The sequence below is a fragment of the Kogia breviceps genome, chromosome 1 (assembly GCF_026419965.1).
Source record: "Kogia breviceps isolate mKogBre1 chromosome 1, mKogBre1 haplotype 1, whole genome shotgun sequence".
Taxonomy (NCBI): domain Eukaryota; kingdom Metazoa; phylum Chordata; class Mammalia; order Artiodactyla; family Physeteridae; genus Kogia; species Kogia breviceps.
In genome coordinates this window covers 48,539,560-48,562,159 of record NC_081310.1, presented here as the reverse complement: position 1 = coordinate 48,562,159, position 22,600 = coordinate 48,539,560, and the positions used below count along the sequence as shown (strand labels likewise).

Here is a 22,600-nt window from a genome sequence, read left to right as displayed (position 1 = left end):
AGAAAGGTGGTGGCAGTGGGGATAATAGAAAAGATGAATTTGAGAGGCCTTAGGGAAGTAAGAATCAAGATCTGGTGTTTGATGTGACGTGAGGTTGAGTGAAAACAAGGGGTCTAGGATTACTTTCAGGTGACTGGGTGGTTGTTGAACCTTTTGATTGAGATGTTACGGAGTCCAAGCTTGCTCTGCTCGCTGCAGTGAATCGGGGACGAGGTGTTGAGGCAAGGAATACTTTATTCAGAAAGCCGGCAGATGGAGAAGATGCCAGGCTAGTGTCTCTGATAAACCATCTTATAGGGGTTTGGATGCCAGCTTCTTTTATAGCACAGAGAAGGGGAGGAGATGAGTAAGTAAGTAAGTTTTGCAAATAACCTGTGGAATGGCCAGCCTCCATGAGGGGATGTGTTAATTTCTTCTTTCTTGAGACATCCACAGGTGGGTGGGGTGAGGTTGTCTCCCTGTGAACTGAACAGAGGCACTTTAGTTTAACTTTCAGGCAGAGGGGCAGGGTTCCCTGAGGCAGGCCATTATGTATGATTATAATAACAAAAGCAACAAAAAACAAAGGTTAAAGTCAAAGAAACAGATTGAACCTGGAGTCCAATGTAGCTTTTCCCTGTTACAGAAATAGACTTTCAAGGAGAAATGTTTCGAGGCTCATGAGGAAAGCTATTGGAGTTTCAGATATGCTGAATTTCACATTTCTGTGGAACTTTTAGGTTTAGTAAGCAGTTGGATATTTGTATCCTAAGCTTGGGAAATAAGGATTTTAAAAGTGGTTAAAGCTTGAGAATTGTGACTAGGAGTAGGTAAATTACCCTGTGGCCAAGTGTTGAATGGGGAGACATTGAAAAGATTGGTATAGGAAGAGGATTGAGCCAAGTGAATGTAGAAGGATAAGCACAGATTACGGGTAAAATCTCAAGAGCACGAGGCCAGGAAAGGTGAGGGAGGAAATTGTTTCCAGCAGGAGAGAATGCCTGCAGCATCAGGTACTTCAGGAAGGTTAGCTAAGGATTTGATTGGTAAAAAAGGCAAAGATCTTAGACTGTAAAACTTGGACAATTTCAGAGGAGTAGTGGGGCAGAAGTTAAACTGCAGTTGATTGAGGCTTGAATGGGAGACAAAATGTCATATTTCACTCTGCAACTGGGAACAAAAGAGAAGCTGGGTACAAATCCAAAGTATTAGGGTATACTTTATTTTATATACAACTTTTATATACAAAGTTAGAATTTTAGAAAATTCAGTCTCTCTATTTTTCCTGGGTTTGGAAGTCAAACCCCTCTGCTAGTGATTTTGCTGAATGAATACCCATCAAAATATGGAGTCAAATGCTGAAAACCTTTTGTTGCCAACATTTAGAGGACTGGCATAGCAGATATTTTGAAAGTGAACTCATTTCTTTCTTCAGAAATAGTATAGTTAAGAAATTATGTACAAACTGTCAACTGACAGATAAAAAAGTTCTGGAGGTCTAATGCACAGCTTAGTGATTGTAGTCAGCAGTCTAGTGTGCCCTTTTTCCACGGGTTCCTCAGGGGTGGATTCAGTCAACCATTAATCAGTCTGTGGATCAGTCCATGGATCAGTTCCTGGTTGGTTGAATCTGTGGATGCAGAACCTGCAGATACATAGGGCCAACTGTACTATGTCATTTTATATAAGGGACACAAGCATCCGTAGATTTTTGTGTCCATGGAGGGGTCCTGAATCCAATCTTTCCATAGATACCAAGGAATGACTGTACTGTATTATAAATTTTAAAGTTGCTAATAGATGAGATCATAATTATTCTCACCACAAAAAAGAAATGATAATGATGTGAAATGATAGAGATGTTAGCTAATGCTACAGTGGTATTCGTATTGCAGTATATAAATGTATCAACACGTTGTACATTTTACACAATGTTATATGTCAGTTATATCTCAATAAAAAGAAATTATGTATCACTTGATATTTTCTTTTTTAAAAAAATTTATTAATTTATGGGAGGACTTTCAAAACAGCTGAAAGCAAAATTAGAATTTTGGAAGGTTCTGCTGCTTCAAATTTTATGTGCTTATTATTCTGTCATTTCAAAGTGATTTTTAAATGACAGTTTTGAAGTACCCCAAAATAGAATTCATATTGAAGATACTCATAACTTTAAACTATAGTGACATCACCTGTTGCTACACTCATAAATTGCCTAAGAAGTAATTTGATGAATTATTATTTCTTCCTTTTCCTATTACTGAAAATAAATGCTGTGAGTCCCATCATAAGATGTTTATTGGCAGGATTCTTTGATAGGAAAGTTGTAACCTTTGTAGTAGTGGTTTTTTTTGTTTTATAATTTTTAAAATCATAGAATAATTTTATATTCTTCTGGTTGTATTTTGCCTAAAGAACGATAAGACATTTAGGTGTTACCACTTACTTTCAGATTTGCTTTTTATTGTACTATAGAAGTGTATCTTACTATGAGACTACATCAAAGGAAATAAAATTGAATAAATCAGTATTTCATTCTGGGTACTGAAATGAGAATAGGTCAGTTATTATAGGCCTTCATTGAAAACTTGAGGAGTTATTAGTTGATTGAGAGAATTTATTCTGAAGTATTAGTATGTAAAGACTTGAAATCGTAAGCCAGAAAGGAGAGAATCCTTACGTACATATACTCTTTTGCAGTGCATTTAAAAAGTAATATGCCAGTTAAGAAAAGCAAGATGGCAAGCACAGTGACTTGGGATCCTTTCCTTAAGTATTAGCATTCCTTTCCCTTGTCTTTCATTTGTGGAGTTTAAGAAATTACACATTACTACATTACCGAGGCCACATTACCAAGTGGCCTATTAGTGAGGAATAAATGATCCTCGTATCTAAAGACTTTTAGTGTGTTGAAGATTTAATAAATAAAACAAAAGGCTTATCACCTGGAGAAAAATGTGACAAGGAAGAGCTACTTGGGTAAGATGGGGAAGTAGCAACCTAATTGATATTTAATAATGAAATTTTGCTTATTTCATAGTCAGATATACTTACTTTAGGTCCAGATAATATTCTTGTACTTAAGACTATGGTCTTACTCTTAAAATACTACTTGTGTGAAATTTTGAAATGAAATTAATTTCTATGGACAGAGGTACCTGCTTTTGTTCACAGTAATGGTGTGCACCATTTTTAGCTGTGTTGTTCTTCATAAAAATATTTTCTACTTTTTGCTTGTGCCAAAATGTAGTAAAAATTGATAATAGCAGTTATGTTAGGCATAAAAGAGTGGAAGCGTATGGAGATGGGAGCTTGGAAAATGCAGCACTTAACTTCATTGAACTCAGTGATCTTTTATTTTATAAATTAGGCATTTATGAATACTATAGAGTTTCAAGAAAAATAGCATATTTAGCTGCTTAGATGAAGTTAGTGTAAAATAGAGTTCAGTTGTCAAGGGGTCAGCTGAGTCAGCAGCATTGAAAACATGTAGGGGGTGGTTCTTGAATTCTTGCTTAATTTGGGGATGTGTGATAAACTACAAAGGACAGTTTGAGGCAATTATAGAGAAGAAACAGTGTTATGAAGAAAGAAATGCTTATATAATATTCATTTTAAAGATACTCTTAAGATATGTTGTTTACCTTAGATTAGTTTAGGAAATCCAGAACATTTTGAGGCCAGCACATGTTTCAGTGTAGACTGACATTTCTTCAGATACAAAGCACATGTTGTAGAACTAGTAAGGTTTAAATAATTTAAATAATTTCTATTAGCATATCTGATTATCATGATGAACAAATTTTCTGAAAAAACATGTGTCGCTGCTTATTATGGAGATTTTTAAACTCTAATAATAATAACAAATAAAGTTACGTTTAGTTATTGGAACATCTGGCCTAAAAAGACATAGTGAAATTTACATTTGATTGAGAAGGAATCACCTATTCCAGTGTAGATATGTAGTGTATGTGGGTTAATAGTATTCCTGAATTTTATTTTCATCTCTAAAATTCTATGCCATTTGAATTAGTGAATTATATAAAGTTTTTAGCACAAATAATTCCATGACTGTTGTAGTCAAGTTAATTCAAAGTTAATTTATAATATCTATTGTAGTGGCACAGCAAGGATAAATATTTAAAATACAATCTTATCCCCAAAGGAACTTTGTGTCACCTCCTATTAATAAGGAAATATATAAAAATTACCATTTTACAAGGAGGGCTATGATAAATACTAGGTGAAAATAATGTACAGGATGCTGTGGGGTTTAGAGAAAGGAGGGACAATAGTAGTAGAATGACACAAATTGGTGGTTAAAAGGAGTTCCTTTGAGGGTATATGTGAGTCGTTTTCTGTAATCACAGCAGAGAGGGAATATTGTAGGGGTGGAAAAACTTTCCCTTCTTCCCTTTTAGATTCTTTGACTTGTCTAATATTTAAATAAATATAAGACAGATTAACAGGAGGAAAATTTAATTATGTACATATGGGAGCACCATAAAGATATAAAGACACAGAAGGTTGCTGGTAATTGAAACTTATATACCATCCTGAGCCAAAGAAAGGGGAGGGATCTATGGATACAAAGGGGAGGAAGGCCATTCACAGGAAGGGAGAGGAGATGTTTGGAAAACAAAGGTTGCCCTGTTATACAGTAAAGTAAAAAGGTATCTCTGGTAGTAGCTCTCTTCCTTTGCTCTATAAATTTAGGCAATTGAGGGAGAGGTAAAAGAGCTTTCCTGAATCTGCTAGGTTTTGATTGCCTTTAGCTCAAAATAGTAATCCTTATGCTTGTCACTGAACTCATGTTTGGCTGCTCGCCACTCGCTGCTCGAAAGCTAATACTCACTCGAAAGGCAATACTCGTTGTTTAGAAAGGAAAGGTGCTTTATGCAGGAGGCCGGCAACCTGGAGAGAAGACAGACTCATGTCCAAGAACCAACTCCTAAGATTCTGCTTGACCATGAAAGTTTTTTAAAGGGAGAAAGGGGAAGTTAATCACATTTAATCATTTGGGGAGGGGATCAAAGTCTGTGTTACCTTCCACTGTGTCCAGACTTTCTTCTGATTGGTTGGTGGTGAGGTAACAGGGTGGTGTTCCAGGAATCTGGTGCTCTACTTGGGTGGGGGGCCTTAGTTCCTGCTGAAGAACTTAAAGATATGTTGTTATGTATATTCCTTGAGGAGGAACCACGTCTCTGTCCCATGCTGCACTGTTGTTTCTTGACTGTTCCTCATTTGTTTCTGTATCCCGCCCTTCCGTAATCAGTAACTGTTTGAATCTTCCCTTTGGTACTCAGGGAAGATCTGGGAGGCTGAATGAAGCTTATTTCCTACAAACAAGAAATGGGGAACACGGAAAGGACTTGTACCCTGGAGCAGTGGTCCCCAACCTTTTTGGCACCCAGGACCAGTTTCGTGGAAGACAATTTTTCCACGAACCTGGGTGGGGGTGGGGTATGGTTCAGGCGGTAATGAAAGCGATGGGGAGCGATGGGGAGGGACAGAGGAAGCTTCCCTCACTCACCCACTGCTCACCTCCTGCTGTGCGGCCCGGATCCTGACAGGCTGCGGACTAGTACGGGGATTGGAGACCCCTGCCCTAGAGGGCCCCACAGGGTCCTGCTTGGTTTCATGTGAATGTGGCATATTTTGGGGTGACAAATTCTGTTCCCCTGCAGTATATTTTAGTATGTAAGATACTGTCTGTGCTATCACTTTGTAGATGTAAAGTGACACAAAAGGGTAACTCCAAATATTAATGATTTGATTTTGATAGTAGGTATGAGGCTAGTTCCCCATTCTGTCATTTGGTAGTTGTGTCCATGAGCTTCAGCTTCTTCGTATGGAAAATGGAGGTAAAAATAATACCTACCATGTAGCATTGTTTGCTCATTTACTTATTAATTAAATAAACATTTATTAAGTGCCTGCTCTGACCGATTACTATTGTAGACATTGGGGATATAGTGGTAAATGCTGCAGATGAAGTCCCTGCTTCATGAAGCTTACATTCTATGTATGGAGGATACATGGAGGGGACAGACGGGCAGGCAAACAAATGGCAAGATAGCAGATAGTAACAGAGTGCTATGATGACTTGGTGGATATTGGGTGGTCAAGGAAGGCCTCTGTAAGGAAGTGACATTTAAATGTCTAGGGTCTGAGTGACAAGAGGGGACTTACCAAATGAAGATCTGGGGAAAAAGACCTTTCAAGGGATGAGCTTGGGTTGTTGCCAGGATTGAATGCTTGCTATCCTTATTGTTATTAACATAATTATTTGCCTAGAAAGAATTCTAGAAGAGCACTAGAATAGGATGTGGAAGCCACTTTTGCTTCTTAGTTATTGTGCATATTGCACCACAGGTTAGACTATGTCTTGCCTCAAAGTGTTATATCATTTAACAGCACAAAACAATAACCAGAAATAACACTTCCATAGCACTTACTGTGTGCTGAGCACTGTTCCAAGTACTTTACCTGTTTTTTTTTGTTTTTTTTGTTTTTTTTTGCATCTGCTAGGAATAAAATTTACCTTCAGAAAAGATAAGTCTCATGAAACAGGAGACAAGGGTGTTAGGGTGGAAGAAATTTTCCTCTACTCTTTTAGCTTCTTCTGACTGACCTAAGAATTACATTGACATGAGCTAGATTAACAGGAGAAAATCAAACAAAAGTTTAGTAACATGTATACATGGTAGAGACCCAGGAAAACTGAGTAATTCTCCAAAATGGCTGAAGCCCTTCCTTCAATACCATCTTCAGTTGAAGACGAAAGAGGATGTTGGGGGTAGTGTTTTGGAACTTCAAAGGGAGAAAAAGGCAGTTCACACGGAGATGGAAAAGCAAATATTTGGTAAATAGATGTTTGCTGGGCCATGCAGAGACAGTGGGACACAGAATGGACTGTGATCTCTAGGCCCTGCTGAGTTTCCCCCATCACACCTAGCCTATATCCTTTGCAGACATCTCTTATTGCAGCTCTGTTCCAGGAACAGGCCCTCTATCTAAATTTAGGGAGTTAGGGGGAAGGTCAGAGATTTTTCCTGAGTCTTTTTGGCCTTGATTTGTTCCATCTCTAAATAATTTGCATGCCAAAGAGATATTTTGGGGTGGCAAATTTTGCCCCCCTACAAGGGGAAGTTATAGAGAAATGAGAGGCAGAGTCATAATGTCCAGGAGACCTAAAGTAAGACTGGAGGTCAAGTGTTAAGGGGGAGGAAAAGCTTCTCTCTTGACAAGTCTGTTCTCCAAAGATCATCATCCTGTTTTGTGTTTTCAGTCAAGAGATAGTTTAGAGGGAGGAGGCTTGTCTGAAGAAAAGGGTAAGTTTTAGGGAATGACAAAAGTTCATCACAGTCTTATCTGCTCTCAGAAGGTCCTGTGGCTTGGCCCTTAATAGCAGAAAGTGAGCCACCTCTTCTTTCCTCTCTAGGAGAGCATGAGCCAGGCTGGAAGTAGAAGTAGCTGCCCTTTCTTAGATCTTTTTCCTAGCACAGGCCTCATTTAGGCTTTTTATGGGCTCTGGGCTAAATACAGGTTTAATGTTAAAATAACTTTTTTTTTGGTCCTCCTCCAAAATCTCTTCTTTGCTTTCAGGTGCCTTAACATTCCTTTCAGTTGGAGGCAAAGTCTTTTATCAGTTATTAGAGTTAAAAAGCATAAAAGGAAAATTCCCTTTTGAAGATGCATGTTGATTTGAACCTATTTAAATCAAAGTGTAATCAGTTGGGATGGATAAATTGGGAATTTGGGATTAGCAGATACACACTACTATATAAATTAGATAAAAACAAGGACCTACTATATAGCACAGGGAACTATGTTCAATATCTTGTAACAATGTATAATGGAAAGAAATTTGGAAAAGAATATATATATATACACACACACACACACACACACACACACACACACACATGCATATAAAACTGAATCACTTTGCTATATACCTGAAACATTGTAAATCAACTGTACTTCAATTGAAAAAAAATATATAATCAGTAAATTACCAAGAGTATGTGAGGTGAAGTATGTTACTGTGGTAGTTATTTTGCAATATGTATTGATATAGTGTATCAGATCATTGTGCTGTACACCTTGAACTTGGTGCATTTTTTCTAAGTTGACCAATTAATATGCATAGGGCCATTTGCAGTATTTATTTATTATCCATTTGATGTCATGGTGTCTGTAGTGATATACACTCTTTTGTTCCTGGTATTGGTAATTTGTATCTTCTTTCTTTTGCTTTGTGAATTTAGCTAGAGGTTTATCAATTTATTGGTCCTTATAAAGAACTACCTTTTGGTTTCATTGATTTTTAATTTTTTCTGCCCCCAGTTTTATTGATTTGTGCTGTTATCTTTATTTTCTCACTTCTGCTAGTTTTAGATTATTTTGCACTTCTTTTCCTAGTTTCTTAAAGTGGAAGTTTAGGTTATTGATTTTTGGATGCCTCACTTGAAATACTTATAAGCATTTATAGCTCTAAATCTCCCTATGTACACTGTTTAGATGTATCCCACTAATTTTGATTTATTGTATTTTCATTTTTGTTCAGTACAAAATATTTTCTAATTTGAGCCTTCCTCTTTGGCTTAGATCCATGGAGTATTTAGAAGTGTGTTATTTTATTCCCAAGTATTTGGGGATTTTTCAGATGTATTTCTGTTGTTGATTTCCAGTTTACTTGTATCACAGTCACTAAACATATTATTTCATGTTTAAAAATTTTCTTAAAGTTTGTCTTATAATCCAGGAAATGGTTTGTTTTGGTGAATGTTCCATGTGCATTTGAAAAGAATGTGTACTCTGCTGTTATTTGGTGGAGTGGTATATAAATATCAGATCCTGCTGTTGATAGTGTTCAGTTCTTCTATAACATTGCTGAATTTTTGTAAACTTCTTTTCATTACTGTGAGAGGAATGTTGACGTCTCCAATTATAAATGTGAATTGGTCCATCTCCTTTCATTTCTATGAATTTTTTGCTTCATATATTTGAAAGCCTGTTATTAGGTGCATACACTTACAAGATTCTTATGTGTTCTTGTTGAATTGATCCTTTTAACATGGTGCAGTGTCCTTCTTTATATGCAGTTATTTTTTTTTTCTTGCTTGGTAATCTGCTTTGTCTTTTATTAATATAGTCTTTTCAGCTTTCTTTTGATTAGTGTTTTCATGGTATGTCTTCTAAGCTAGTTTTACCTTCAACTTGCCTATGTTACTATATTTAAAGTGGGTTTTTTTGTAGACAGAAAATAGTCTTTTTTTAAACATAATCTGAGAATTTTGTTTTTTAATTGTTTAGGCAGTTTATATTTAACAAAAATATTGATATGTTTAAATTTACCATTTTATTATTTGTTTCCTACTTGTTTCTTATTTTACATTTCTTTATTTCTCCTTTGCTGTCATCTGTTGGATTATTTGAACAGTTAGTATTTCATATTTATTATATTTCTTTATATAATTATTTTAATGGTTGCTCTAGGGGTTGAGGTCTTTGTTTCTTAAATATAGCAAAAATGCAATAAAAATTTGGTTGGTTTGAACCTAACCAGTTAACTTTTCATGGCTGTCTTCTTTTTTTTTTTTTCTATGTTTAATGTAGTAGACAGTTTTACATTTTATTATTTGCTGAATGATTTGAAAATGCACCCGAAATTTGATTTATGGTTCAAAAGTAATTCTTGAAAACAGTGAATAATTAAAGTAGTTTTATTTTTATAATTTAAATGGATTACAGTACAGGTAGATATTAGAGATATTATTTCTCTATGCCTATATTATTTTTTTTATTTTTAGAATTTTATTTTTTTTATACAGCAGGTTCTCATTAGTTATCCATTTTATACATATTAGTGTATACATGTCAATCCCAATCTCCCAATTCATCCCACCCCCAACCCCCACCCCTGCCACTTTCCCCCCTTTGTGTCCATACCTTTGTTCTCTACATCTGTGTCCCTATTTCTGCCCTGCAGACTGGTTCATCTGTACCACTTTTCTAGATTCCACATATATGCATTAATATAGGATATTTGTTTTTCTCTTTCTGACTTACTTCACTCTGTATGACAGTGTCTAGATCCATCCATGTCTCTACAAATGACCCAATTTCGTTCCATTTATGGCTGAGTAATATTCCACTGTATATATGTACCACATCTTCTTTATCCATTTGTCTGTTGATGGCCATTTAGGCTGCTTCCATGACCTGGCTATTGTAAATATTGCTGCAGTGAACATTGGGATGCATGTGTCTTTTTGAATTATGATTTTCTCTGGGTTTATGCCCAGCAGTGGGATTGCTGGGTCATATGGTAGTTCTATTTTTAGTTTTTTAAGGAACCTCCATACTGCTCTCCATAGTGACTGTATCAATCAATTTACATTCCCACCAACAGTGCAGGAGGGTCCCCTTTTCTCCACACCCTCTCCAGCATTTGTTGTTTGTAGGTTTTCTGATGATGCCCATTCTAACTGGTGTGAAGTGATACCTCATTGTAGTTTTGATTTGCATTTCTCTAATAATTAGTGATGTTGAGCAGTTTTTCATGTGCTTCTTGGCCATCTGTATGTCTTCTTTGGAGAAATGTCTATTTAGGTCTTCTGCCCATTTTTGGATTGGGTTGTTTGGTTTTTTTAACATTGAGCTGCATGAGCTGTTTATATATTTTGGAGATTAATCCATTATTTCCATTACTCTAGGAAGTGGATCAAAAATGATTTATATCAAAGAGTGTTCTTCCTATGTTTTCCTCTAAGAGTTTTATAATGTCCAGTCTTACACTTAGGTCTCAAATCCATTTTGAGTTTATTTTTGTGTATGGTGTTAGGGAGTGTTCTAATTTCATTCTTTCACATGTAGCTGTCCAGTTTTCCCAGCACCACTTATTGAAGAGGGTTTCTTTTCTCCATTGTATATCCTGGCCTCCTTTGTCATAGATTAGTTGACCATAGATGCGTGGGTTTATCTCTGGGCTTTCTATCCTGTTCCATTGATCTGTATTTCTGTTTTTGTGCCAGTACCATATTGTCTTGATTACTGTAGCTTTGTAGTATAGTCTGAAGTCAGGGAGTCTGATTCCTCCAGCTCTGTTTTTTTCCCCCTCAAGACTGCTTTGACTGTTCAGGTTCTTTTGTGTCTTCATACACATTTTAAGAATTTTTGTTCTAGTACTGTAAAAAATGCCATTGGTAACTTGATAGGAATTGCATTGAATCTGTAGATTGCTTTGGGTAGTATAGTCATTTTCACAATATTGATTCTTCCAATCCAAGAACATGGTATATCTCTCCATCTCTTTGTATCATCTTTAATTTCTTTCATCAGTGTCTTATAGTTTTCTGCATACAGGTCTTTTGTCTCCTTAGGTAGGTTTATTCCTAGGTATTTTATTCTTTTTGTTGCAATGGTAAATGGGAGTGTTTCCTTAATTTCTCTTTCAGATTTTTCATCATTAATGTATACGAATGCAAGAGATTTCTGTGCATTAATTTTGTATCCTACAACTTTACCATTGATTAGCTCTAGTAGTTTTCTGGTAGCATCTTTAGGATTCTCTATGTATAGTCATGTCATCTGCAGTGACAGTTTTACTTCTTTTTTCCAATTTGTATTCCTTTTATTTCTTTTTCTTCTCTGATTGCTGTGGCTAGGACTTCCAAAACTATGTTGAATAATAGTGGTGAGAGTGCACATCCTTGTCTTGTTCCTGATCTGAGAGGTAATGCTTTCAGTTTTTCACCATTGAGAATGATGTTTGCTGTGGGTTTGTCATATATGGCCTTTATTATGTTGAGGTGGATTCCTTCTATGCCCACTTTCTGGAGAGTTTTTATCATAAATGGGTGTTGAATTTTGTCAAAAGCTTTTTCTGCATCTATTGAAATGATCATATGGTTTTTCTTCTTCAGTTTGTTAATATGGTGTATCACATTGATTGATTTGCATATATTAAAAAATCCTTGTGTCCCTGGGATAAATCCCACTTGATCATGGTGTATGACCCTTTTAATGTATTGTTGAATTCTGTTTGCTAGTATTTTGTTGAGGATTTTTGCATTTATATTCATGAGTGATATTGGTCTGTAATTTTCTTTTTTTGTAGTATCTTTGTCTGGTTTTGGTATCAGGGTAATGGTGACCTCATAGAATGAGTTTGGGAATGTTCCTTTCTTTGCAATTGTTTGGAAGAGTTTGAGACGGGTGGGTGTTAGCTCTTCTATAAATGTTTGATAGAATTCACCTGTGAAGCCATCTGGTCCTGGACCTTTGTTTGTTGGAAGATTTTTATTCACAATTTCAATTTCATTACTTGTGATTGGTCTGTTCATATTTTCTATTTCTTCCTGGTTCAGTCTCGGCTGCTTGTGCATTTCTAAGAATTTGTCCATTTCTTCCAGGTTGTCCATTTTATTGGCATAGAGTTGCTTGTAGTAGTCTCTTAGGTTGCTTTGTATTTCTGCAGTGTCTGTTGTAACTTCTTTATCATTTCTAATTTTATTGATTTGAGTCCTCTCCCTTTTTTTCTTGATGAGTCTAGCTAATGGTTTATCAATTTTATCTTCTCAAAGAACCAGCTTTTACTTTTATTGATGTTTGCTATTGTTTTCTTTGTTTCTATTTCATTTATTTCTGCTCTGTTCTTTATGTTTTCTTTCCTTCTACTAACTTTGGGTTTTGTTTGTTCTTCTTTCTCTAGTTCCTTTAGGTGTAAAGTTAGATTTATATTATTCTTATTTTGTTTTCTTTAGAGTTTAGTATGGTGGTACAAACATTGAAATAATAATAATAGTAGTATAAATTTGTTCCAGGCACTTTGGTTTATGTTCAAAGTATTGTTATGTTTAATCTTCTTAATAATTTTAAGGTGGTTTATTTCTATTTTATTGATATAGATACTGTGACTCAGCAAAGTTAAGTATTTTGTCCAAGAGCATACCCTTATTAGTAGTGAAATTTGAGTTCAGACTCAGATCTATTTGACTCTAAAATTCATGTTTTTACCATTAGTCTAGTCATTCATTCCACTGATCTTTGTTGAGTATCTTCTATGTATGAGGTACCATATTATTTCTGATTGAAAGTCAACATAATCCTTGCACATATAATGCTTCCTCTCTTCTGGATGAGATAGCCATTAAACAAATAAATATAATAATAAGAAATATGTGTAGTTATATTGTAGTAAGTGCAGTGAAGGAGAAGGACAATGTATGCTGGGAATCAAAAACATGGAAACTTTGTTTAGCTTCTTTGTAAAGTGACATTAGGAGGTAAGGATCCAGGATTGATGGGAGTTAGCAAAGAGTAGGAGGAAGAGCTGTATTGGCAGAGAGAAAAGGATGTCCCAAGACTTTGAGTGGGGAAAGAATTTAAAGTTCCCAGACCTGAAACAAGGCCAGAGTGGCTGAAATGTAGTAACAGTCTTTGGGTGTGAGATGAGGCTTGAGAGAGAGGCAAGGTCCAATTTATCTAGGGCTTTGTAGGCCGTGCTAGGTTGGTTAATTGACTGTTGCCTTAATTTTTCCTCCTTAACCAAAGGCCATTTAGAATATAAACCATTTATAAGGTGAAAAGTATCTACTTCCATGAATTAGCTGATGGATATAGCTGGTATCTTTTTACCTCAGAGCAGGGTAGTCAGTCCTGAGAATCCAGCATCACTTGCTTATCTGTCTGCCCTGGAATCTGTGTTGTCTCAGGTTTTTCTGATAAAAGAAATTGAGTTTTCTCAAAATGGTTAGTAGGTTTCATTGTATTGGTTAAAATAATACTAAAAGAACCATACATTTAGAATACTGTGTGAAGAACAATATACTTTAAAAATTTTTCTCAACTTCAGACATGCTGTAGATCAAACATGACATGCTGCTCTTCATTTTAGCTCTTTTTAAGGACCACTGAAATATACTATCTTTCAATGTTTTCTTCAAATTCCCTTTTTTAAAAAAAAAAAAATTTGTTTATTTGTCTGTGCTGGGTCTTAGTTGCAGCATATGGGATCTGGTTCCCTAACCAGGGATTGAACCTGGGCCCCTGGGAGCGTGGAGTCTTACCCAGGGAAGTCCCTCCTTCAAATTTCTAATGTTGAAACGTGTTTATATCTTTCTCAGTCTGAGGGAAAAGGCCATACCAATGCTGGAGATGCAATATATGAGGTGGTGAGTCTACAGCGAGAGTCTGAGAAGGAGGAACCAATCACTCCTACTAGTGGAGGGGGCCCATTGTCACCCCAGGAGGATGAAGCAGAAGAGGGTAAGAAGTGAAATTTATTCATTTCCCTCTCTTTACATAGCTGCTTTACTTATATTCCTCAATGATGTGGTGTGTGTGTGTGTGTGTGTGTGTGTTTGTGTGCACGCACACGCGCGTGCCTGTGGGAGGGATAAAGCGAGGAGTGGTGATTTCTGTAGTCTCTGCTACTCTTAGACTAGATTCTACTAGATGCAGAAGAGAATTTGGTCTATTTGTTTCCTTGGTTGAATACTCCCCAGTCCCACTTATGCAACTATTTAAATTTGACAGCCTTAATTTCGTTGTCTTGCTCCCTATTTTAAGTACTTTTGAAGTGTTTAATGAGAAATTTCAAATTCTCTCAAGTGTTTTTAGAATTTCAGTGATATGTCATGTCCTACTCCTTCCTCATTTGACATTATTCAGTTCTGACTTGTTTTTTGTTGTTGCCTTTTCACTTTCCATTCACTTTTTTGAAATACTAGCTGGTATCTGCTCTGTTTACTACTTGAATGCTGCTGAGAGATGCCAACCAACCTCACGAGAGTCACACTTCATTTGGCTCTGTGCTCAGTACTTTTTATAGAAATTAGAGCTTTACTTTTAACCTTTATATTATCTGCTTATAGGGTAGGGTTTATTAAAAGAAAATTTCTTAATTTATGTTATCTTTGAAAAGGGCATTTTAGAATTCTCAATCTTTCTCTCTATGAAACCATTCCTTTCTTTGATTGCCATAAAAATAAGTTATTTTTAGCTAATATTTGTTGAGTGCTTAGTATGCTAGACATTATTCTGAGTGTTTCATTTAAAAAATTTATGAAGGTATAAATTACATACAATAGAATGTACATGTTTTAAGTGTATGGTTCATCAAATTTTGACAAATGGATATACATCTGTATAACTACCGTAAGAATCATGATATAAAACATTTCCATTAACCACCCCTTCCTCCACCCTACCCCCTGGCCAGATTTCCCTCATGCCCCTTTACAGTCCATCTTTTCCCCTCACTTGTGGTCTATGTCAGTCACTGATCTGTGTTCTGTCACCATGTTTTGCCTTTTTTACAATTTCATGTAAAATGAATCATATAGTACAGACTTTTGTATTGATATATAGCATCTTTCACATAGTGTAATACTTTTGAGATTTATATATGTTGTATCAATAGGTGGTTCCTTTTTATTAGTAGTAATCTGTTGTAAAGATATGCCACGATTTGTTTATCTATCTATTCACCAGTTAATGGACCTTTTAGTTGTTTTTAGCTATTGGCTATTAGGAATAGAGCTGCTATGAACATTTGAGTATGAGTCTTTGGTGAATATGTGCTTTCATTTCTCTTGGGTAAACACCTAGGAGTGGAATGGCTATGTCTTACAGTAAGTGTATGTTGATAACTTTGTAGGAAACAACTGAGCTGTTTTTCAAAGTAGCTGTGCCATTTTCCTTCCTGATGAGTCAGTTGCTTTGTATCCTTATCAACGTTCGGCATTGTCAGTTTTTAAAATTTTAGCCATTCTAGAGGGTGTATAATCGTATCTTGTGATATTAAGTTGAATTTCTCTAATGACTAATGCTGTCATGCATCTTTTTCTGTGGTATTTGCCATCTGTTTATCTTCTTGGTCAAGACTCTATTCAAATCTGTTGCCCATTTTAAAATTGGGTTATTTGTCTCCTTGTTGATTTTTAAGATTTCTTTATATACGTTGGCAAAGGTCCTTTATCGGATATGTTTTGCAAATATTTTCTCCCTCTCTGTAGTTTGCTTTCTCATTTTCTGAACAATATCTTTTTTTTTTAAACATCTTTATTGGAGTATAATTGCTTTACAGTGGTGTGTTAATTTCTGCTTTATAACAAAGTGAATCAGCTATACATACACATATATCCCCATATCTCCTCCCTCTTGTGTCTCCCTCCCACCCTCCCGATCCCACCCCTCTAGGTGGTCACAAAGCATGGAGCTGATCTCCCTGTGCTGTGCAGCTGCTTCCCACTAGCTATCTGTTTTACATTTGGTAGTGTATATATGTCCATGCCACTCTCTCGCTTTGTCCCAGCTTACCCTTCCCCCTCCCTGTGTCCTCAAGTCCATTCTCTATGTCTGTGTCTTTATTCCCATCCTGCCCCTAGGTTCTTCCTAACCACTTTTTTTTTGGGGGGGGACGTTCCATATATATGTGTTAGCATATGGTATTTGTTTTTCTCATTCTGACTTACTTCACTCTGTATGACAGACTCTAGGTCCATCCTCCTCACTCCCAGCAATCCCACTACTGGGCATATACCCTGAGAAAACCATAATTCAAAAAGAGTCATGTACCACAATGTTCATTGCAGCTCTATTTACAATAGCCAGGACATGGAAGCAACCTAAGTGTCCATTGACAGATGAATGGATAAAGAAGATGTGGCACATATATACAGTGGAATATTACTTAGCCATAAAAAGAAATGAACATTGTCTTTTGAGAAACAAAAATTTAATTTTTGTGAAGTCTAATTTGTCATTTTTTTTTTTTTTTGGCTGTGCCGTGCAGCTTGAGGGATCTTAGTTCCCTGACCCAAAATCGAACATGGGCCCCCTGCAGTGGAAGCATGGAGTCGTAACCACTGGACCACCAGGGAATTCCCTGTTAGTTTTTTTCTTAATGATTTGTCTGTGACCTATTTAAATTTTTACATGTGGTTGGAAGTAATTGTTTTTTTACTTAAAAAACATTTATTATCTTATGGTTTCTGTGGGTCAGGAATTAGACTTGTCTGGTCAATTCTGGCTAAGAGTTTCTTAGGAAGAGTCAGATATTATCTGGGGGATATAGTTATCTAAAGACTTCATTGGGTGGGGCTGAAATCTTGGAGGAGCTTCCAAGGGGCTGATTCACATAGCTGCCAAAAGGATGCTGGCGGTTGGCAAGAAACTGCACTTCCTCTCCACATAGGTCTCCCCATGGTTCTGGTTGGGTGTCCTTATAGTACAATGGTTAGCTTTCCCCAGATGGCAATCCCCAAAACCAAGGTGGAAGTTGCAGTGCCCTTTACGTCCTAGCCTTGGAGTCACAGAATATCACTTCCTTAGTATTCTAGTGATCACAGAGTTCAGCCCTTACTTCCATTGTGTGACTCCATTATATTTTATATGACTTCCGGGAACACTGTTGTCATCTCTATCCCAGCCAACATGAAGAGGAAAAGACCAGAGATCACATGAAGGGGAATTTTGGGCCAGGTGTGGAAGCTGTGCACATTCTTTTCTGCTAAACAAGAACCACAGGGGTGGTTGGGGAATATAATTGAGCTGTGTGCTCAGGAAGAAGAATAAATAGGGGTGACAAGTATCTACCAGAAAGTTACTTGAACACAAGATTTCAGGTAATGTCTTGCAAAAATGCCATTTCCTTCAGAAATGAAAAAATATATGGAGCTAGAATTGGGAAAGAAGAAAAATAATAGAATGACTCAGCCCTACTCAGTAAAAATATATTATACAATTTAGTATCACATAATTATGCCTTTTATTCTAATTTAGTAAATAAAAATTCCTCACTTCTATCCACTAACTTAAAAGAAGGATAACTAACTAAAATGGATTAAATATCTGCTTTGTGTATATAATGTATTTGATATTTAATAGACCTAGTTTCATATTTTACGTTAGTCTTGAGAAATGACTGTTATCATCTTTATATTACATGTGAGGAAATAGACTAAAAAATTTTAAGTAAATTATACGAGGTCATAGGGCTAAAAAAGTATAATCTACAGAATTCAAACCTATGGCAGTCTTACCCTAAAGCGCATGAATTTTCATGACACACAAAATCAAAGTACAGGCATACCTTGGAGGTATTGTGGGTTCAGTTCCAGACCACTGCAATAAAGCAAATATCATAATAAAGTGAGCCACATGAATTTTTTGGTTTCCCAGTGCATATAAAAGTTATGTTTATACTACACTGTAGTCTATTAAGTGTGCAATAGCATTATAGCTGAAAACAATATACATACCTTAATTAAAAAATACTTTTTTGCTAAAAAATGCTAACCATCATCTGAGCCTTCAGCAAGTTGTAATCTTTTTGCAATAATAATATCAAATCATTGATCACAGATCACCATAACAAATGTAATAATAATGAAAAAGTTTGAAATATTGTGAGAATTACCAAAATGTGACACAGAGACTTGAAATGAGCAAATGCTATTGGAAAAATGCTGCTGACAGACTTGCTGGACCCAGGATTGCTACTAACCTTCAATTTGTAAAGTTCACAATGTGTGCCAAGAGCAGTAAAGCAAAGACCAATAAAATGAGGCATGCCTGTATTCTTCTTTAAACCACTGAATTGTAACTCCTCTTCTAATTGCTTAAAAGGTAGTATTTTTAGTATTCCCTGTACAGACAAGATATTGTAGATCTTACATTTTCTAGATCATATTTTACATCTGTCTAAAATCATGAACTTTGGATAGAAGGATGTAATGCAATATAATATGAAAATATAACAGACCTATTTTCCAAATAGCATTGTTTTCTGTGAAAGCATTTTGAAGAGTGATTTCAAGCATGCAGACAAACTGGTGCATTAAAAAAAAAAGAACTTTAGATATAGAATATTTTAAATACATCAGCTAGAAGCGACACATACTTCTTTAAATGACAGGTTGTAGAAAATCTACTGGAAGCCAAAATATTCTCTTCAAAAGAAGTCTTTCAGACACAGAAGCACACCGTTAGTTTATTTACCATGCATTTTGTCCGACATATTACTCAGTGCCATTCAAGTCTTGGAAAGGTATTTTTTGATCCAGTGAAAATTACTTTAGGGTTGATGAGATTTGAAAGTTGTATAGATATGTACTTTAAGGGAAGAACCATTTACTTATGGAAAGTAACATTACTAGAAAACGGATACATTTAGAAGTAAATGGCAAACAAAATGATCCCAGTATTGGTTTGTTATTAATCAGCAAAATATTTAGAAACATTCACTGCCAGGATCTTAGAATCATGTAGGAAGTATTGGTTAGGCCATCATTTTCCAGTCTTGGCAGAGAGCTAAATTGGACTCAAGCTTCATTTCTTTTTTTTTTTTTAATAGATCTTTATTGGAGTATAATTGCTTCACAATACCGTTGTTAGTTTCTGTTGCACACAAAGCGAATCAGCCATATGCAGACACGTGTCCCCATACCCCGACACGTGTCCCCATACCCCCTCCCTCGTGAGCCTGCCTCCCACCCCCCCTCCCACCCCTCCAGGTGGTCACAAAGCACCAAGCCCATCTCCCTGTGCTATGCTGTCAAGCTTCATTTCTGATATAGCCATTTTGACAAAGTTCTTTTTACACAGTTGTGTCAAAACGACTACCTCAAAATGTAAGGAATGAGGGGTAAAAGAGATTTGAGAGTATTCCTGAGGTTAAATCAGTGGGGCTTGTAACTTAATTGGATGTCATGGGCAGCAGAAGAGAAGGGAGGAGAAAGAATCATAGATTCAATCTAGGTTTGTAGCTGAGGTGACTGGATGATGTGGATGCCAACAAATGAGATAGGGAACACCTGGGAAGAGCCGGTTTGGGCGTGGGGGTAAGATTCATTCAGTCTCAGACACTGATGAATTTGAACTCACTGTGGAACATTAAATTGGAACTACTTTTCAGTTATTAGAAATAGTCTTAAATTGTGAGAGAAGTTTTACAACTGGAGATAAAGGTTTGAGAGTCATCAGTGTGAAGCAATGATAATGGCTGAAATTTCCTTGGGAGAAATGTGGGAGGTGGGGTTTAGAAGTAGAGTTCAAGAGATCCTTTAAGTGCAGCTAAAGGACTTATCTGCAGAAAAATGATCAGAACAATATGAGGAGAGCTAAGACAATGTAGTAATAAACTAAGGAGTGGGGATTCAGAAGGAAGGAGTGATGTGCAGTATTGACAAATGGAACAAGAGTTTCAGTATGATAAGAACCAAATATTGTTCATTGGATTTGGTAAATTTGAGAGATTACTGAACCCCTCTGAGGGTAATTTTAGTAAAGTTGGGAAGGAAGCGTTATTGTAGTGAATTGAGGATTGACTAGAGGTGAGGAAGGGGAGAAGTTTGAATAGTGTTCAAACTATTCTTTCAAGGTTGATGGAGAAGACGAGAAAAGAGATTGGAGTAAAAACATTGGGTTGCATCTGGCCAACAAAGGACATTTTTAGGGGGTAAGAGATTTGAGCTCATCTGTAGTAGGAAAGGGAGAGCTAAAAATGGTTACCCACCCAATACTTAACCATGCAGTTCCCTGATGTGCTTCTGTGTCTTTGCAAATGCTATTTACTCTCCTTAGAGGCTTTTTCTACTTAAGGTCACCTGAGTAAGCTCTTCAACAAAGGCATGTTAACAGTCAAAAGAAAATAGTGATTTTAGCATACTGGCAATTTCCGTACTTAGAAATGTTTAAAAATATTTTCTATGACATTTTTTAGTAGGTTGCTCAGGCAAATTACATTTAAAATGTACTTAGTGCAGAATGGCTTGGGTGAGGAGCTTGGCAAATCTGCTCCTCAAAAAGCAATCATAAATGTTGATAAAATTGTCAGAAAACAGCCAGTTAAGGTCTTGAGAAAGTGATCAAATTGTATAAAAAATTGAGAAGCATTTATTTAAGAAAAACCACTGAACCTTGGGTGAGAACAGTCTGTGGTGTTTTAGTGCTTGAGGCTGCTCCCATTCTGCTTATTCCCACCACTGGCTCATTATCCTAGTGGTTTTGCTAGGGTGGGGCCAGCTGTGAAAACTAGTAGCTTTGTTTTCACCCGTGGAAGGGACTCACTTGATTTGGAGCAAATGTAGAAAAACCCCATATTTCTAGAATGTTGTTGGAAACAATAGTGATTTTTTTATGGCAAAAGAATGGGAAGACCAATGTTTTAAGTAGCATGAGGTTGTAATTCTGGTTGGGGAAAGCCACAGATTGACCAGAATTTTAATAAGGAGATTTAAGGAATGAATGGGCCTCATTAGATTCTACATATCGCTGGTGGTCTAGGCGGCTGTGTACACATGCAAGGCTGTGCACACACTCAGAAAGACCAGAAGGGTTCCTAGCTAGTCACAGATCCATGCTGGACGTGAGGCCTTGCATGTGTACAAAGGTTTTGCTTCTCTCTTTTCTATTCTATGGAGAGGATGTGTTCCAGGTAGAGTATGTGGGTGAAGGCTGATTCTCCCACAACCAAGCCTTTAGTCTTCCCCCGTCAGCAAGTGGCAACTCCTAGGCTCCAAATCTTAGAATCCAGAATCTTACCTCTCTCTGGCCCTGTCGTTTCTTGTACTGGATTATTGCAGTACCTGCTCACGGGTCTGCTGCCTTCCACCCTTGTCCACAACCCCTTAGTCTGTATTCTGTATCACCATAGTCATCCTTTTGAAATCTCTCCGATCACATTTCTTCTCTTCTAAAAATCCTCGGTTGGCTTTTCATTTCACTTGCCAAAGTTCTTTACCATAGTTTACAAGGCTGTCTGTGATTTTGCTCTCTGCTTTTAACCTTTCTGACCTCATTTCCTGTCACTTTCTGCCCCACAAATTCCACCCTTGTCCTTTGCTATTCTTCAAACACACCAGGTGTACTCAGCCTCTGAGCTGTTGTACTTGCTGTACCCTCTGGCTGGAACTCCTTGTTTCCTAGATTGCCACATGGGTCTCTCCTTCCTCTCTTTCTAATCTTTCCTCAAATGCCACCTTCTCAATGAGATTCAGTAAACAGTATGAAAAATAATAAATGAAGGAATAAATAATTATAAATGTATTTATTATAATATTATGGTAATAAATGAATAAATATTTTTACATTGCTTCAAAATGATTTCATACTGAGAAAGACTAGAAAAAAGAGGTAACATTTATGGAATTGCAATTGAAAATATGAAAAACATACATAAAAATTTCAATTTCTCATTCTTATATATGGTCTGAATAAGAACAAGTCATCAGATTTCTGTTTTTCCCTAAAAATTTTTCACTTCTGTTCTTAACAGTTTTGCACTGTTTGAGATGTCACCTTGTCTTTTGAAAATCTATTAGCCATCACCTGTATTAAAAAAGCTACAAAAATCACAGAGTAGGAAGTAATAGTTTCTTTTCTTTTATAGATCAGACACTTCATACATTTTCAATACACTTTATTATTAGTTCTGTAATTGACATTTCTGTCAAGGCAAATATCAAAAGTTAGAACTGGAGGTGGCATAGAAATGTGTTCCTGCTAGGGGGAATTGGAGTATTCTTTTATTTAATTATTTTCAGCAATTTGCCTGTCAAAGCAAAAGTGGAAGTTCAAGTCACTCTAAATTGTCTTACCTTAGCCT

At 36.4% G+C, this 22,600-nt stretch overlaps 1 protein-coding gene across 3 annotated transcripts in view; it reads left to right on the top strand.

Annotated features, from left to right (window-relative positions):
* The window catches only part of RABGAP1L (RAB GTPase activating protein 1 like), a 742,996-nt gene that overhangs the window by 140,997 nt on the left and 579,399 nt on the right, over positions 1 to 22,600 (top strand). For all 3 annotated transcript variants that reach the window (XM_067031217.1, XM_059046250.2, XM_059046252.2), the window contains one exon: positions 14,115 to 14,256. In XM_067031217.1, the coding sequence (XP_066887318.1) occupies positions 14,115 to 14,256 (142 nt within the window). The remainder of the gene's footprint in view (positions 1 to 14,114; positions 14,257 to 22,600) is intronic.